Source organism: Limulus polyphemus, unplaced genomic scaffold (genome assembly GCF_000517525.1).
Source record: "Limulus polyphemus unplaced genomic scaffold, Limulus_polyphemus-2.1.2 Scaffold1126, whole genome shotgun sequence".
NCBI lineage: Eukaryota > Metazoa > Arthropoda > Merostomata > Xiphosura > Limulidae > Limulus > Limulus polyphemus.
Window position 1 is genome coordinate 275,088 of NW_013666736.1, and position 17,955 is coordinate 293,042.

Here is a 17,955-nt window from a genome sequence, read left to right on the forward strand (position 1 = left end):
AGAAAATGATTATAACATAATTTATAAGTTTATTTTCTTGTGAGTCAACTTTACCTTTTGATGTCAATACGATCTTATGACTTAATTGTTTAAGTTCTAACAATGAGAGCATTTTGTGTAAATGTTATAGACGGAAATATGAACCGTCGTTGTTTTTCAAGTATCCTTTAATAATATGTGTATTATGATATGTAACACTCTCAGCTGATCTAAGCAGTAAAGAATACGTCACCTTATATCAAAAGAAGCGTATGAACAGTAAAATACCAGCTTGGTACGTCTTGTTTCTGCTTGAATAGAAGACACACCTTTATTTCTCCTTGAGTAGAAGAAACTTCGTTGTTTCTGCTTGAATAGAAGACACACCTTTATTTCTCCTTGAGTAGAAGACACGTCGTTGTTTATGATTGAGTAGAAAGCACTTCGTTGTTTATGATTGAGTAGAAGGGACGTCGTTGTTTATGCTTGAGTCGAAGACACGTCGTTGTTTCTGCTTGAGTAGAAGACACGTCCTTGTTTATGCTTGAATAGAAGGGACATCGTTATTTCTGCTTGAGTAGAAGACACGTCTTTATTTCAGCTTGAGTAGAAGACACGTCGTTGTTTCTGCTTGAGTAGAAGACACGTCTTTATTTCAGCACGTCGTTGTTTATGCTTGAGTCGAAGACACGTCGTTGTTTCTGCTTGAGTAGAAGACACGTCTATGTTTATACTTAAATAGAAGGGACATCGTTATTTCTGCTTGAGTAGAAGGCACATCGTTGTATCTACTTCAGTAGAAGACACGTCGTTGTTTCAGCTTTAGTAGAAGACTCGTCTTTATTTCAGCTTGAGTAGAAGGCACGTCGTTGTTTATGCTTGAGTAGAAGGGACGTCGTTGTTGCTGCTTGAGTAGAAGGGACGTCGTTGTTTCTGCTTGAGTAGAAGACACGTTGTTGTTTCTGCTTGAGTAGAAGACACGTTGTTGTTTCTGCTTGAGTAGAAGGCTCATTGTTGTTTCTGCTCGAATAAAAGGCACGTAGTTGTCTATGCTCCAGCGGAAGACGTCTCGTTTTTTTGTTTTTTTTGCCGCTTATTATTAAGTACTTAAAAGGTTTAAAATATGTGCAACTAATCTGTTATATTATAACAGAAGACATCATGTAATTATTCAACAACATAATGAAATATTTACAAGAGTAGCTGTAATAGAGGATCCATTGAGTTAACCGAGTTAAAACAACAAGTTGTTGTCCTTCATGTCCACATAGAACACAGAATAGCTACCAAATTAAAACTGTACATAATATACTTACTCAATTCCTTTACTGTTCTTTCTTATCTAAATATATTATTAATTTATCTCTGAGAGAATAATTCACACTTCTAGTAGCAGTTAAGATGCAAACTTCGAAAATTTGTAAGATGTTATGATTTCTTATTGTATTCTTTTCGGTGAACTTTCTTCCAGCATCGAAATATGATTTGTGTTACTCGTAGGCAGAATACGTATGTTTGGATAACACAATCATAGTTTTATATTGTGTGACGGTTTCTTAAGTCGAAAGATTTTCTCGTGAATATTTCAAATGATTCAGTGAAGAAACTGAAACATAAGAAAATAAAACTGACATGGAGAAAAATATGTTTTAAGTAAGCAACACGAACACTGAAAAATAACAGCATCAAGGTGACCTTCTCTGAAATTTCCTGTTTCCTTTTACATTTAATAAGGGGGAATGTGGGCGTCAACACATGGTGATATCAATACGAGATCAAGCGTCGTTTCGATAAAACACACGTCAAATAGCATAGAGACCCAGTACGATAAGAGCCCTGCTTCTTGATAAGTTTTATCAAGACATTTAATATACAAAGTCTTTCTCCTAGACGTTTTTGTCACAATTTTACAATACAGATTATTTCCTTAGAGATTCATGACGAATGTTTTCTTACGTCATTGACGTGTTTGTTCATAAAAAAAAACATAAATACACATGCTTCCTTTATCCACTGTTCAAGACTAGATATACAATGTGGAGGTTTTAGGTAAGCTCTTATCTTCATTATTTTACAAAATGTATGTCAAAAGACTGAGTTAAGCCTATTGACCATGTACAAGTATTTGTTGACAATCTCTACCATAACTTAGCTGGAGTGAAAAAGAGATGATAACCCTCAAATGTGTAATTCTTAGTTTGTCAGAGTATGTTATTTAACGTGATCTTTTACGTATTATTATTAAAACATACATTTTCCTTGGTATTTACGGTCGGTAACTATTCCGAAAAGTGGTTCGTTCTCAAGAAAACTCATTTAATGATCCCCAGTCATGTTGAGTTCGCACTAAAGCAACTGTATATCACTGTGAAGTCTGAAGAACAACTTTGCACTATCGGAGCGACAACAGAGAAGCGTAAATGGCAGGTTAATGATTTCTAAATATGGAGAGATTTATTTATTGATACAACTCTAAAATCACAATTTTGAGACACTTTTTTTTTTATTCTTCATCGTTATAAAAATCACTTTTTTCAACGAAGCGTACTACCGCACGTAAACACCAAGCATTCTTGAAGTTTTTATCAAACTGTGAAATTGCAGCCGTTATCAAGTAAATAATTCTATAGAAAAGTTCTTTTGTGATGATGGCTACTTTCAAGTTTCTATTACTAAAACTCTGATCCATTTTATTAGCCAACTTTCACCTCAACTGAACAAATTTTATACTTCTTCCAAAAGTAACGTATGAAATACAGTGCAGGTTTATAGGATTTATTTTGGTGGTTCAACTCGGTAATCAGTGTAGTTATGATCTCTGACGTAGTTCGGAAACCCACAATTTAAGAGTTTAAGTTTTCTGTTGTCTCTTACTTTCATAGAGTTGTCTTTTATTTAAGTTTTCAGGTATTTTATTGAATTCCCTCTATATATTTTCTAACCTACATCTCCTGATAAAAAAAAAGTAAATGACTTTCAAGAAATATGTTTGTTGTAAAGATAACCAATTATTCAACACGTGCAGTAAACGTTATTAAATAAAAACATATTCTACACATAGTATGGGTTCTAAAAACTCGTGCGATTAATTACAACTCGGACATTAAAATTATAATACTTTTTGTACTTTACAAACAGCTAAAAGCAAGGCGGTGGTTAATACAACTTAAAAGCTACATATTTCAACTGCCACAGTTATCTCGCTCCCATATCTATACACTAAACACCATACCCAAGCCAAGTTTTATATCCAACTAAAATTACATTTAACATGTACCAGACAAAGAAACTTAAAGACGGCTGATTTCCTTTCTCCCACTCAAGTAAACATCTGACATCAAAGTGAGATAATGTAACAAATTTCTGAACCAATTTCTTGCAAAAGCTTTATTCCTTCTACGGAAAGAAAGGTGAACACGTGTTGATTACTTACCAACTTTTTTCGTCGTTTCTTTACATTTTATATAGTAAACGCTAAAAGGTTTCAGTAAGAACAACAAGAAAAGTGTTTTTTTTTACAGAAAAATACTTGTTTTTGGATAAACGAACGTCTATACTTCATCCAATACCTTAAAAGAATGGATAAAGTGAACAAATATTAGCTGTCTTCTTAATGTCAACCCAAGAAGCTAACTTTCATTCCTGTGTTGACTTTTGGTTCAAGAAAAGATTGCGTGTTATGGGTCTTCAGACTTCAATAGTGTAGGTTGGGGTAGTGTAGCAGGAAATTGGTTGGTGAAAACTAGTAGAGAATTCATGCTAACTTACTGTAGAGCAAAACAAGTCTGAATAATATCAAACCAATTAAGCAATGGTAGATTTCTCGGAATTCGTGTTTTCACGTTACTCTAGTTACTGGTCGACTCCGGTGTGTATCAGTGTGTTCTAAAAATCAAGTTTGTTTGCTTTAGTTTTAAGTGCAAGGCTGTACAGTGGCTTTCCGTACGACCCCAATGCAGGGATCGAGCCCCGAGTTTTAGCGTTATAAGCCCTCGAGCTTATCAGGGAATATAGTTTTTAGAAAGGGTGTACTTACAGAGTCTGATTAAAAATAATAATATTAATGAATGTAATAAATACGTTTGTGTGCTAATTATTTATAAATATGCTATGTACGTTCGTGTGCTAATTATTTATCAACGTTTTCTTATTACAGGTGTGTCTTTAGGCCCAGGTGATGACCAAAAGTAAGTGTTATTAATTATGTAATTATCTACAAAAAGTACAATCTCACCGAGTTTTATCAAGCTTTACTGGAATATTTGTTCTATTTTGTTACAAGTAGCGGAAATAAAAATTGGCCGTTCAAATCTAACCAAAGTCTTTCTAGACTTCTCGGTATCTAGACTGAACTTAGAAATATCAAAACATGCTTAATGTGTGGAGGTTAATGTAATTATTCAAACTGCTGTCTAAGAAACAAACAACGTTGCCACTTTTAAATACGAATAAGTGATAGAATTGAGTCGCTCAAAAATTCACTGGTACCTTATTCAAGGTCTCTAAATGTTTCAAATTAATCAAATTATTGGCAAACAAAGATTGATTTGTCTACTAACATACTTATCGATCTGCATGTAGCAACAGATTCTGTTTTACGATATTATAAAAACTAATTAATTTTCCATGTTGATTTAGCATGGTCGAGCAGTAACGAAGTCTCGTCTCAGATTCCTTTCTGGAAAAAAAAAACATTATTAAAATGTATTATTCTACTACGTACTTATAGGAATTCTGTAAACTCGCTGGTTCTCTCTTTTCAACCTTTATCGTATCCAGCTGTGACGCCACTAGTTATTCATGTCGTTCACTTATTTTTATGTCCACAGAACGTGTAATCACTCGACTTGTCGCTCTGTAGTTCACAAGACTAATAAGCTCAACCAAGCGTTCGTATCCAGCTGTGACGCCACTAGTTATTCATGTCGTTCACTTATTTTTATGTCCACAGAACGTGTAATCACTCGACTTGTCGCTCTGTAGTTCACAAGACTAATAAGCTCAACCAAGCGTTCGTATCCAGCTGTGACGCCACTAGTTATTCATGTCGTTCACTTATTTTTATGTCCACAGAACGTGTAATCACTCGACTTGTCGCTCTGTAGTTCACAAGACTAATAAGCTCAACCAAGCGTTCGTATCCAGCTGTGACGCCACTAGTTATTCATGTCGTTCACTTATTTTTATGTCCACAGAACGTGTAATCACTCGACTTGTCGCTCTGTAGTTCACAAGACTAATAAGCTCAACCAAGCGTGCTAATGGTCAGATTTAGGTTAACATCCCGTCATCTTTACTACCAGAAATTTACACTTCACAATAGCTTAGCCTCAGGAAAAAAGATACATTATGTAACATATCTTCAGAGTTCATCATTATCTGCGCTGTCATATGTATCTCTACGTATCTTTACATATGTATAAGACGTGTTATACAGAACGAAATGGGTAAAGAAAGCGTTTTGCGCAACTTCATATTTTATCTTACATCTCAATGATAGTGATGTTTTTTTTTATATTAAGATGGTTATTTAGTTTACAATGTATATGGTTATCCACGTAGTAAAAAAAAGGTTTACTGATTCCTTTTTTTTTTGCTATATCAAACTCTGTACAAAGATAACCTTATCTTTATTAAATAATATTGATATGCATGTAATCAGTTGCTAAAACATTTCATTGGTAATTTTTTTTACTTTTCTGCATACAAAAAACCTCATTTATGTAACATTTATATGTACAAGTCTGTATAATTTGATAAAGCTTTTTATAAATGACATTTTTAATGCACATAACAAGACACGAGACTATAAATGACGTACAGCTGTCATTTCAAATACTTTGAAACTCTGCACATAAATAATAGTATATTGTAATTAACTCATGGTTAAGTTTGAATCTATGACTGAAATACTAAATATTATAAATAATTATGCGCTTCTAGGTCTAACGAGCAGATAAAGAACATAGATGACCAACCTGACCCTGAAGATAAGTGTCCAGACGTGGTTCCTCCAAGAAATGTTTCATCAGGTAAATTCTGAGATGATGATACTTTGAAGCAAACGATTTGTCAGTAACCGCTGAAATAAGAGACGTTAATTGCACTTAACCAACCAAATATTTAAAACAACTTATATTCCCTTTACTTATAGATATATATAAAGATTAACTCAAATTTATTGGACAAACTAGTGACACAATATATTGAATTGGCTTTAACTGTTAATACCAAATATTACCGTCAACCACATTTGTTCAAACCATCTAATAAGAAGCTAGCATACCTATATACTGAAGGTGGGCTAAGCTCTTAGCCTTATCCTCAATAGCTATTTAACGAGTGATTAAAATTTAAATAATCCAACAAGAAAAATGTGTAAACGGAATTTCAACGTTCAAGAAACTCACACGAATCAAATGTTTAACTTAGCAGACATGTAATGATCTTTTTCAATATGGTTGGAATGTCTTGGAGAAACACGTTAAAAGACTTAATTTGGAAGAGAGAAAATGGAATTTTATTCTTCTGTCGTCTATTTTGGTTACTTTCATTCAGCACATAATTTCTTATTTAACAATAAAGTTTGACTTTCTCATCAAAGTATTCTAGAATCAAAGGGTAAATTACAATTTTCAGTCACATATTAGTGTATAGAAATTCCTTTTTCTTCTACCAATAATCATTTCTACGTTTTTTTACGTTATTTCTATAAAAATCAATTTCATGTTATATTTGACGGCTTATTTTTGGATAACTTTCTGTCTCTCTTCCATCTAACGCAGAAGACATGATGAAAAATCCAGCAATCAATATGACTGACTTGGGAACCCAAAGGATTTACGAGAATTTGAGGATTGACAGGGATCGAACCTATGAGAATATAATAGCTCGTGAAGATTTTCTGCCAAACCAGGTTAGTCACATCTCACACAAGGATCTAAATTTGGAATCCAGAAAAGTGTATATCTCTACGTGTATGTACCTATGCTTACAAAAGAAAAACATCTAAAAAACTAACAGAATCTTCTTATCTTAGAAAAAAAAAATTGTTAGACAACCAGTTCAATAAAATGTGAGACAGAAAAATATCACTAGAATACAAGCTAAAATATAGGAAATGTATATGGAAAAGTAAGGCGATAGAGATCTGATTTAGATCGGTATAAATACTCAAATAAACATATATATATATGTATACATACAACGTGATGCTAAATTATTCAGTAAGCCTTTATATATTAACACATAATATTATTAAATAACCTTACAGAAAACTAGTCTTACAGCTAGCTGCTCAAAATCGCCCAGCATTCACAAATTCTAGGAATCTCTTAATTACAGAGTTGCATACTTAAAAGTCCCTATATTTGTAAACTGAATGTAATTCCAACTCGATGCGTTCTCTAAGTTCCTGTAGGTGGCGTTGCTTTGAACTCTTGTTCATTAATGGTACCCTAGGTAAAGAAGTCTAGTGGGGTAAAGTCTGATCATCTCGGTGGTCACTTGATTTGTCCATTTCGATCAATTCGTCGTTGTAGACATTTCACTTCTAATAATTCTTTAACATATCGGTGGTATATACAAGGAATTCATGCTGTTTCCAAAGCCTCGTGCCAACATCAGTGAATTCAGTCAAAACTGGTACAAGAAGAAGCAACCAATCACTTCCACGCGCAATAAACCATAACTCCAAATAAATGTCATTCCTCTGTTATCTCCCAGTCAATGCCATTATGCCAATCAGTATGTCAGTTTAACACGAATTTCGCCTCGTTCGTCCATAACGTGTGTTCTATCACACCTTATCAGGTTATGCATGTAATATGCGCAACCAATATGTTCATACACTTAAGAATACGCCCTGTTGAACATTATGAAAAGTCGTATTTGATGTTTAATCAATCAACTGATTTATCGAGCTTTGTGTTATTCCTTATTTTCTAATGTGACCACTGTCACTGGTACATGTACTTCTGGTGTATGTATTACGGAACCATTGCTTTCAAATTTAGATTTGATAACCTTAACTATGTAGGATAATGGCTGGGCTTCAGTCATTTCTCTCAGTACTGTTGATATACTTCCGATACCTTGGTGTACCTGTAGATCAAGTATATAACACTCACAATCATTTCTCTCAGTACTGTTGATGTACTTCCGATACCTTGGTGTGCCTGTAAATCAAGTGTATAACACTCACAGTCATTTCTCTCAGTACTGTTGATGTACTTCCGATACCTTGGTGTACCTGTAAATCAAGTGTATAACACTCACAGTTATTTCTCTCAGTACTGTTGATGTACTTCCGATACCTTGGTGTACCTGTAGATCAAGTGTATAACACTCAATCTCGAGTAACGGATCATGAGCTCTCTCCACCATATTCACTTAACAATTGCGTAAAACAATACTTATCAGAGTTTACTGCGTGAATTTGGATCATCATGCACAACGTAAAACAATACTTATCAGAGTTTACTGCGTGAATTTGGATCATCATGCACAAAGTAAAACAATACTTATCAGAGTTTATTGCGTGAATTTGGATCATCATACACAAGTCTCAATATACGGAAATTTGTTAAATTAAAAAAAAATTGTGTGTGTGTGTGTGTTTATTTTAGAACAAAGCCACAATGGGCCATCTGCTGCGTTTACCGTGGAGAATCGAACCCCAAATTTTATCGTTGTAAGCCCGTAGACTTGCCGCTGACCCACCGGGAAGCAAAAAAATAACACAAATACTGTATTTGTTACATTTCATGTTCAGACAAATGCAAAAAAAAAAAAACTGCGTTATATTTTTTGTAATTCAGTAGCTCTGTTCTGTCATGAGAAAACATTTATATCAAAGCAGCGACAACCCGACTGCACACGAATTTCATGATAAATCCCTGATTTGGATATAGCGTGTTGTACAAAAACTTTACTGTTCGACTATTGAATCTTTTGTTTTTCTATTCGAAATGCAGGAAGAACTTATGTACAGAGAACTGTCTCCTTCGGAACCCAAAACTCAACTGGTCAGAAGAACGGATGTAGAACATACAGAATATGCGAACATTGACCATCAGAGAAGCCACAACCTTCGACCCTGTCCACGGATGGAGACGGGGGAAGAGTTGGATGGATTTTCAGTGGAGACTCCATTAATGAATAGCCTTAAAAACGACAGAAGAGTAAGTCTACTAGTATGAAAATAAATGTTTTATAACGAAACCAAAGAAATCTGGTTCAAATGGACCTAACTAACTCACTTGTTATAGAAACTCGGGAATTTGTGTGTGTGTTTGATATGCGACATACATTACGTTTATTTTATTTAATAAATAGTTTAGTTCTTCACCTTTATTATTTATTTTAATTAATTTTAATTAAAGTTTGCCTTTTTTGACATTTACAATAATAAAAATGTATATTAGGCAGGCGGTAGCACTGCCTATGTAGGGATGGCTCGGTTTGTTCATCAAAATGGTATTTTAAATTTCTCCTTAGTTCGTGATCAGAACTTTGTAATACTATACGGTGTTTCCTTTTATAACAATATCTGTTTAATGACTGAGTCACAAGTTCTGGGAATGTCTGTAAATATCATAACAAAAAGTTTAAATTCCTTGTTCTGCTGGGGTTATTAGGTTGATTTATTCTAGATGACTATGTGAGTGCGTCTATTCTGAACCCGTTTTAACATAAAAATATAACTTGTATACTTTTGTTGCTCCTTTACAGGATGTGGCCTGTTTATAAAAGTAACTTTCCATCTGACTTATAAACTTAAATAATAAAAACAAACCTCTTTAATTAACGCAGCTTCTAAATGAGAAAACAACACATATTAGATTATACATTTTATACTTTCAGCACATAGCCTCTTAACACCAATATTAGATTATACATTTTATACTTTCAGCACATAGCCTCTTAACACCAATATTAGATTATACATTTTATACTTCCAGCACATAGCCTCTTAACAACAATATTAGATTATAATTTTATTGCTAAGCAACATGATATAAAATCCATTGTTGGAACGCACTGCAACCAAAAATTGAGCGTGAAAGCGTTCACGACAGTATAACATCCCATTTTCTGCCTCTTTGTTAGTCAAGTTTGATTTCGCAAAATTTATTTATTTTAGTTAGGTATGAAATGTGAGGTTAGGAGGTTAGGATATACTATGGGTGGGGTTGGTAATACTTGCCATGTCATGTTTGACGGGCTATATGCTAGTAATAGTGAAAAAAAACCCTATAACATCCCATAATAGTTAAAAGCCACTCTATAGTATTCCATAATAGTTTAAAACTACTGTATAATATCCCATAATAGTTTTAAAAACCGCTATAACATCCTATAATAGTTAAAGACAAACATTATAACATCTCATAATAGTTGAAATGCTCTAACATCCCATAATAACTAAAACCACCCCATAATAGTTTTAAAAAAATCACTAGCTTTTCGTTAGCTTGCCTTTAAAAAGATACGCTCGCGCACGCACGTGGATAAGTAATAATACACAGGTGTATGCCCTCAGAGTCCACTTAGTATGGGTGCAAAATTTCAGGTTTGTAGGCTATTTGCTCTTGCAGCTATGGCGGTCACATATTCATTTATATGTGGGTTTTTCGCCAGCTTGCCTTATTAAAAAGATGCGCATGCGTGTACGCACTTGGATAAGATAAGTAATTCCCAGGTGCACACCCTCAGGGTCCACTTAGTACGGGAGCAAAATTTCAGGTTTCTAGGTTCTTTACTCTTTCAGCTATGGCGATCACACACAGACCCACCCTTTTATTATTACATGATAACTCAAAAACTAAAACAATGATGTCAACCAATTTCACTGAGGTGGCATAGTTTCAAACAGAGTACACGCTTTTATAACTATTATTAACTGGTATTAATTTTAAGACATCATAATTCTAGTGTAGACGATGTTATCATTACCCCTTGAAGTTTGCTTTCTTACAGAAATGTGGTGTTCCTTTAAAAACATTAATTACAGGGTAAAACAGTAATTACCAGCTAATATTAGATAAACAATAAATATTACACTTGGAACCTCATTGTATTTAGAACTTCGTTATAAATACAACCTTCGTATGCCTGTTGAAACACTGCATTAAAAAACAAGCAAACAAGTAAAGAAAAACTTTTCAAAAAAGGAAGTAAATAGGAATGGCATTTGCATCATCCATACATAAAACTATCTTGATTGTATTGTTTTTGAAAGATTGACGTTAGCCATCCCTATATTTACTCCCTTTTTAGAAAAGTCTTTTCTTTAGTTGTGTCATTAAGGTCTAGGGGGCTAGAATTATTCTAAAGACAAATACAGTAGGTAATAATCTTTGAACTTAATAGTTAAGCCTATTTATACTATGTAAGGTTGCAAGGACGCTTCCAATACATAGGTCACGAATTATTCTGCTCTTCTGTTTTAGACTGTTGTCTAAATAGCGTATCAAGATTTGGTATTGACAGCATATATAATTATTAAAAAAAAGTATTTTCGGTAAACATAATTTAAGTTGTTTTTACTAGATTTCTACATAAAAAAGTTGCTGATGTAAGATCTTCTACATAGGACACGTGAGGAGAAAATTCACAACCCGATTACACTTTGCAACTGTTTTAAGTTGATTATCTTCTTTAGAAGTAGTTTGGTTAGCAAAGTATACCAAATGTCACCATGGACAGCACAACGTGTTCTTTTACGAACATTCATGCTTGTGAACAAGAACATCTGGGTTTGCACTAAGACTTTGGATCATTTCACAACTGTCATATTTCAAGTTCAACACAAGTGTTATTATCATACATTTACGGTTTGTAGACACAATTTATTTTACAGCAATGACACAATGGAGTGGTTGTCTGGTTCATTTGCATCGGGTTTACTCAACTGTCATTTATTACCGCCTTCTATATTCATAACACTAGTTTGTGTAATCATCAGACGAATAACCAAGCTAAGGACCTGATGGGTTTCTGAGACTTGGAAATGTACAGAATTCCGTTACTATGATGCAAACAGTTCACAAAAATATCAAAAATCCCAGTATTTTGTAATTATTTCATTCTGTAAATAATTATGAATGATTTATTTCTCGATTCAAAGAATTGTCTTGATTTAGACTCCGCTTAACAGTCTTTGAACGAAACTATTATAAGGTATCGGAGACTTTACAGCATGTACACACATTTTATACAAACACGGCAGAAATGCTCCAGAATAGTTACTGCTTATATAATAATATCAAATTAGTCATCCTAGTGCTACGTAATGTTTTTCACTTAGTAAATACTAACAAAGTTGATGTTTCACTTTCGTAGTATTAATGTCCTTAAACCAGAAATACATTTTTATCTACGTAGGTTCGTTATTCTGTTATCTAAAACAGTGGCGTAGACTTTGTTATTCTGTTATCTAAAACAGTGGCGTAGGTTTGTTATTCTGTTATCTAAAACAGTGGCGTAGGTTTTGTTATTCTGTTACCTAAAACAGTGACGTAGGTTTTGTTATTCTGTTACCTAAAACAGTGACATAGGTTTTGTTATTCTGTTATCTAAAACAATGACGTAGGTTTTGTTGTTCTGTTATCTAAAACATTGACGTAGGTTTTGTTATTCTGCTTTCTAAAACATGACGTAGGTTTTGTTATTCTGTTATCTAAAACAGTGACGTAGGTTTTGTTATTCTGCTTTCTAAAACAATGACGTAGGTTTTGTTATTCTGTTATCTAAAACAGTGACGTAGGTTTTGTTATTCTGCTTTCTAAAACAATGACGTAGTTTTGTTATTCTGCTTTCTAAAACAATGACGTAGGTTTTGTTATTCTGTTATCTAAAACAGTGACGTAGGTTTTGTTATTCTGTATCTAAAAATAATGGCGTAGTTTTTGTTATGCTGTTCAACCTTCTAAAATGACTAGCGTATAAACGGTTTCTTATTCTAAATGACTAAAGTTACTAATATGGATTTATTCCAATTTTTCATCATCTCACGTAAGTATTTTTTTTTTGATATTCTATTCAAGGCTGAAATAATTAGGATCGTTAGCTTATTATAAAATTAGATTCAGTTTCTTTAGTGTAGCTCTGAAAAAAAAAACATTTTTGCTTTAAACCTTAATGTAAATTTCTGTTTAAAAACCTGAAAGATGCATTTTGTTTATGTGCTTAACGTTTTTATCTCGAGTTTCGTTTAGTATCTGTAGTTGTGAGTTTTAATAACATCTTTATTTAATATTTTCCACTTAACTGCTGGCAATGTCTGTTTTACCTTCTAGGTATCATCATTATACGAGATTTGATGAATCATAACTTCTCTGACATCATTTAAAGTGGGAGCAGTATCTAGTAAAAATAGTCTTATAAATACAGAAATTGTAGGCAAAACTGATTGATTGATTACGTTTAAGCACAAAGCTATACAATAGGGTATCTGCGCTGTGCCCACTGCAAGTATCGAACTCCGGTCTTTAGCGTTATAGTCCCTAAATATTATCCCTGATCAAGCGGGGGACTGTAGCAAAATAAATATTGTAAAATTTTAATCTGTTTCTATTAATCTCTGAATATAATACCTTCCTACGTATATATCTTCGTAAGGAACATTGGAAATATTTTTATACTCTCTCCTACCTTTCTTTTAAGCACGAATAAAACTGTATTATTATATTAGGGTAAAGGTAACGTAAATCTCTCAAGTGAATTTTTATTGGTAAGAATTACCCTAGGACGGTTTCTAGGCAAAGTATCGGTTAATATTCTAAGACCATTTTCTGGTATATATTCGTCCTTTACGTGATGGTTGCCCGAGAAGTAATGTCACCTGGTCGTAGACTTGATGCCACAAGATTAATAGCCAGATGCTCCACTGTGAACTAACTTAAGGTTTATGGTGATGGTTGCCCAAGAAGTAACGTCATCTGGTCGTAGGTTTGATACCACAAGATTAATAGCCAGATGCTCCACTGTGAACTAACTTCAGATTTATGGTGATGGTTGCCCAAGAAGTAATGTCATCTGGTCGTAGGTTTGATTAAAATGAAAATACATTATGTGTTTTTGAAATGTACGTTAAAATTACACTGTTTGCGCATGTTTCTAGACACATTGTTTACAGCTCCCTCCTACATGTTTTTAGATAAATTTTTTACATACACATCCACGTAGCTTTACGTCACTCTGCTAACACTCATCGTGTATTAAAGTACAGAGTCCCTATAAAGTTTATTAAACAGTATTTATTATAGATCAATGAGACCATAACTATATAAATACCTAAGACTGAACTTGGTGCTGTCTACTCAGTGTGCACATCATTCACATGAACGACGACTTGAAATCTTAAAATAAGGTGGCATCATTCACATGAACGACGACTTGAAATCTTAAAATAACATGGCATCATTCACATGAACGACGATCTGAAATCTTAGAATAACGTGACATCATTCACATGAACGACGACCTGAAACATTATAATAACGTGACATCATTCACATGAACGACGACCTGAAACATTATAATAACGTGACATCATTCACATGAACGACGACCTGAAACATTATAATAACGTGACATCATTCACATGAACGACGACCTGAAATCTTAGAATAAAGTGATAGACAGTAGAATGAAGCTGTCCAGTATTCAACGTCTCGGGTGCTATAGAATGGGGACATCAAGTCAGTTAACGTAGCCAGCATTCCACGACACACAAATAACATAAGATACTTCCATCTCTGATATAAACCATTTATTTTGTTTTTCGATTCGGGAGACAACCAGGGGCTCTCAGACGCGATTGCTTTTCTTCACCACGCTCATGATGGAAGTGAGGGGCCATGCACAGAAAATTAAAAGTTTGTATCATACGCGGATCGTTTTACTTATACTATATGGTCCTTCGGGGCGGCGGGGATATCCAAATCCTAGAGATTTAGCTGTGGGGGGGGAGCAGGAATACCCCGAGAAAGTCCACTTTCACCTACCTGACCAATGCACTATTAAACTAGAGTGGTATTGAGGCGGCCAGAAGAACGAAGGAGTGATAGGCGTGGGAGTCATTGTTGTGGTTTACTAGTAGAGCAGGAATATTTTCTTGATTAGGAAGCGATTGATGAATTTTAGTTGACTGGTTGTAGATCTCGTTGCGAGTCTTCATCATCACTGGTAGGGGGGCAACGGAACAAGAAGTTAGGGGTGGGATTCATCTGTATCAACGTCCCTCACGACTGAGAGTCGGCGAAGGTGTCATCTACAGGGAGACTAGCTAGTCAGATGGGAGGCAATTAGTGGGAGGTTCGGAAAGAAAAGGCAGGAATGGACGGAGGCGTTGGAAGATGTTATCCGAAGAAGTGTTGTCCTTGGTGGGCTCGGGAGGCGGCTGGGTGTGATTGGCTTTTTTTTTCTAGGGTTTGGTTTAAGTGGTCTGAGCGGTTACAGTTGTAGGGTCTGTCATGGTTGACATGTCCTGACTTTCCTGGGGTTCTGTTTGAGTGTCTTGTTTTATGATTGTTCCGGCTTAAGTGGCGAGTGTAAATAGGCCATTCACAGCAAATAGCCATGATTTATACTGAACACTTTCGTTTACTGGGCATACCTAGCACCCTCTTGTGACAAGTTTCAGAGATCACGGGTTCGTGTTTTCATTCTATAGGAACACTGTATACTTAACGAACATTTCAACAGTTACATGAAATTGGTTTGTTTTAGACATTTTGATACTTATTTTAATATTCCAATATTATGAACTTACGTTAATTATTTGACACTTCCCATTCTACCTTTATTCCAGTTCATGTGTTCGAATATTAACAGTGTTCAGAATAATCCGATTTTCTTGCAGTGGGGAAGAACAGATCGGAAGAGACCTGTTGTATCAACGGCAGTGTAAACGCTATTCGAAAATATCGGAAGAGGTATCTATTATTAACGGCAGTCTAACAACGCCATTCGGAAATATTGGAAGAGACCTGTAGTATCAACGGCAGTTAAACAACTCCATTCCATGCCTGCAAGTAGTAACCTCTCGTTTGTGAAGAGTTTACTCAGAGAAAGACGATCAGGGAAATGCCTTATCGATCTCTCGAGTATGTGATTATGAGATGCTAAAATCGTTTCTGGTGTCTGTAAACAAATGTGATTTTTTTTAGTAAAATGGATACGTCTACTGGTCTTTGGTGAGAAGACCCAGCGGTGATAGCTTAAAGAACCGCGTCCTTTGCCTAAATCTCTGTTATCAGTGATGTTTTGTGTTTACTATTGACGGTTATATCTGTGGTTATGTAAGTTTGATGAAGTGTCTCCAAGTTTAATATAGAGCTATACACACTTGTTTATAAATGTGGTTTGATCGTTAAATTTTTGTCAGTTTGTAAAGGAGTAGAATTACGTTTAATTTTGCATATTATCTCGATATTTTGTTGAATGTGCTGTGGTTGTGTGAATAGTTTTTTGTGATTTTTGAATATATATTTGAATAATTAACTAATTAATAAAAGTTTTAAGTTAAAAAAAAATCATAATCGACATGAAATCTGAATTACCCTTTTTAATTTGTATTTTTCTTCGTTGTTGTTTTTATGACATGATTTAAATCTTTAATGTTAAATACGGCGTAAACCTTTCAAAACACCTTCGTCTCTCGTTTAGCAATAAGCACCAATCATTTTGGCAAATACTATCAAAGTTGTGAAAATATGGAAAAAAAGTCATATATATATGCTAATTAAATCATGGCTGGAAATATTAATGAAACTATCAACCAGTATCTCTGATGTTCTCAAAGATCACCCTAGTTGAAATGAAGTAAATGTTGCGGATGGTATTCAACAGAATTGGCTAAACCCAAACTGAATGAAAGTAAAAAAAAAAACTAAAAACAATGTGGATGGTATTCAACTCAATTGGCTAAACCCAAACTAAAGGAAACTAAAAAACGAAACATTACGGATGATATTCAACACAATTGGCTAAACACAAACTGAATGAAAGTAAAAAACTGAAATTGGGTATTTACGGCCCAATTTTACCTTTCAAATATTCATTAGAAAATGATAGACGTCTCAGTGATCCTTTCTCAGAACTTTGCTCAATTAAGTTGTAAATATTCTCATTTATTTTTCTACTCAGTCCATTTGCTTAAATAACAATTTTCTTGTATATTGTTAACACGACTAAACGAACATAGAAATAATCACCCACACTGCTCTAAATTCGTTTCTAATTTAAAAAAAAAATACATTTTATTACCCTGCCTTTTCAAGTATTTGGAAAATGCTGAAACTAAATTTACTATTGAGCATATGTATTAATCTTATGAAATAATCAGTAACAGTGATAAAGTTATCACTTTTCAATAACGGTGAATTACGTGGGTACAGACTTTCAGACATGGTAGATTGTGTGTAAAAGCTGTATATATATTTATGTTGTAAAACAAGGCACAGTACATTAGTTTATAGTCATGCTTTAGCAGTAATATAACGTGTTGTATTAGAAATTGTTTTTATTTATAACGCTTGTTAATTACTAACTGAAAGTCAAACATAGACTTAAAGTTAGTGTTGTTTCATTTATTTCTGGTAAAATTATTAAAATACTAATTTTTACGTAACTATATTTGTAATGTTGAATAAACAGTTGTAAATTGTGAACTGTTTGTTATTCGAGTCTGTATATTCTTAACCATTTTTTTTAAGCTGTTAGAAAATACAAAAATACCGTTTGGAAAGTGTCTTCGATCAAAAGAGAACATAATTGTTGAGAAAAGTTCTAGGGGTTATTTATCGTGGTTTGATAAAGTTAAATGATAATTAATTCGCGATGTTGAAACTCCCTCATAACCAACCTTCTCAGTCTGTTTGTTGCAACGTGGAATAGAGAGTTACCGACTTTCTCAATCTGTTTGTTGCAAGGTGGAATATAGAGTTGCCGACCTTCTCAGTCTGTTTG

At 34.1% G+C, this 17,955-nt stretch overlaps 1 protein-coding gene across 2 annotated transcripts in view; it reads left to right on the forward strand.

The window, feature by feature from the left end:
- The window catches only part of LOC111086472 (irregular chiasm C-roughest protein-like), a 92,756-nt gene extending 75,099 nt beyond the window's left edge, over window positions 1-17,657 (forward strand). For both annotated transcript variants that reach the window (XM_022389449.1, XM_022389450.1), the window contains exons 11-15: window positions 4,136-4,166; window positions 5,923-6,011; window positions 6,765-6,895; window positions 8,955-9,161; window positions 15,848-17,657. In XM_022389449.1, coding sequence (XP_022245157.1) covers window positions 4,136-4,166; window positions 5,923-6,011; window positions 6,765-6,895; window positions 8,955-9,161; window positions 15,848-15,895 — 506 coding nt within the window. In that variant the 3' untranslated portion in view covers window positions 15,896-17,657. The remainder of the gene's footprint in view (window positions 1-4,135; window positions 4,167-5,922; window positions 6,012-6,764; window positions 6,896-8,954; window positions 9,162-15,847) is intronic.
- Window positions 17,658-17,955: the final 298 nt, after the last annotated feature.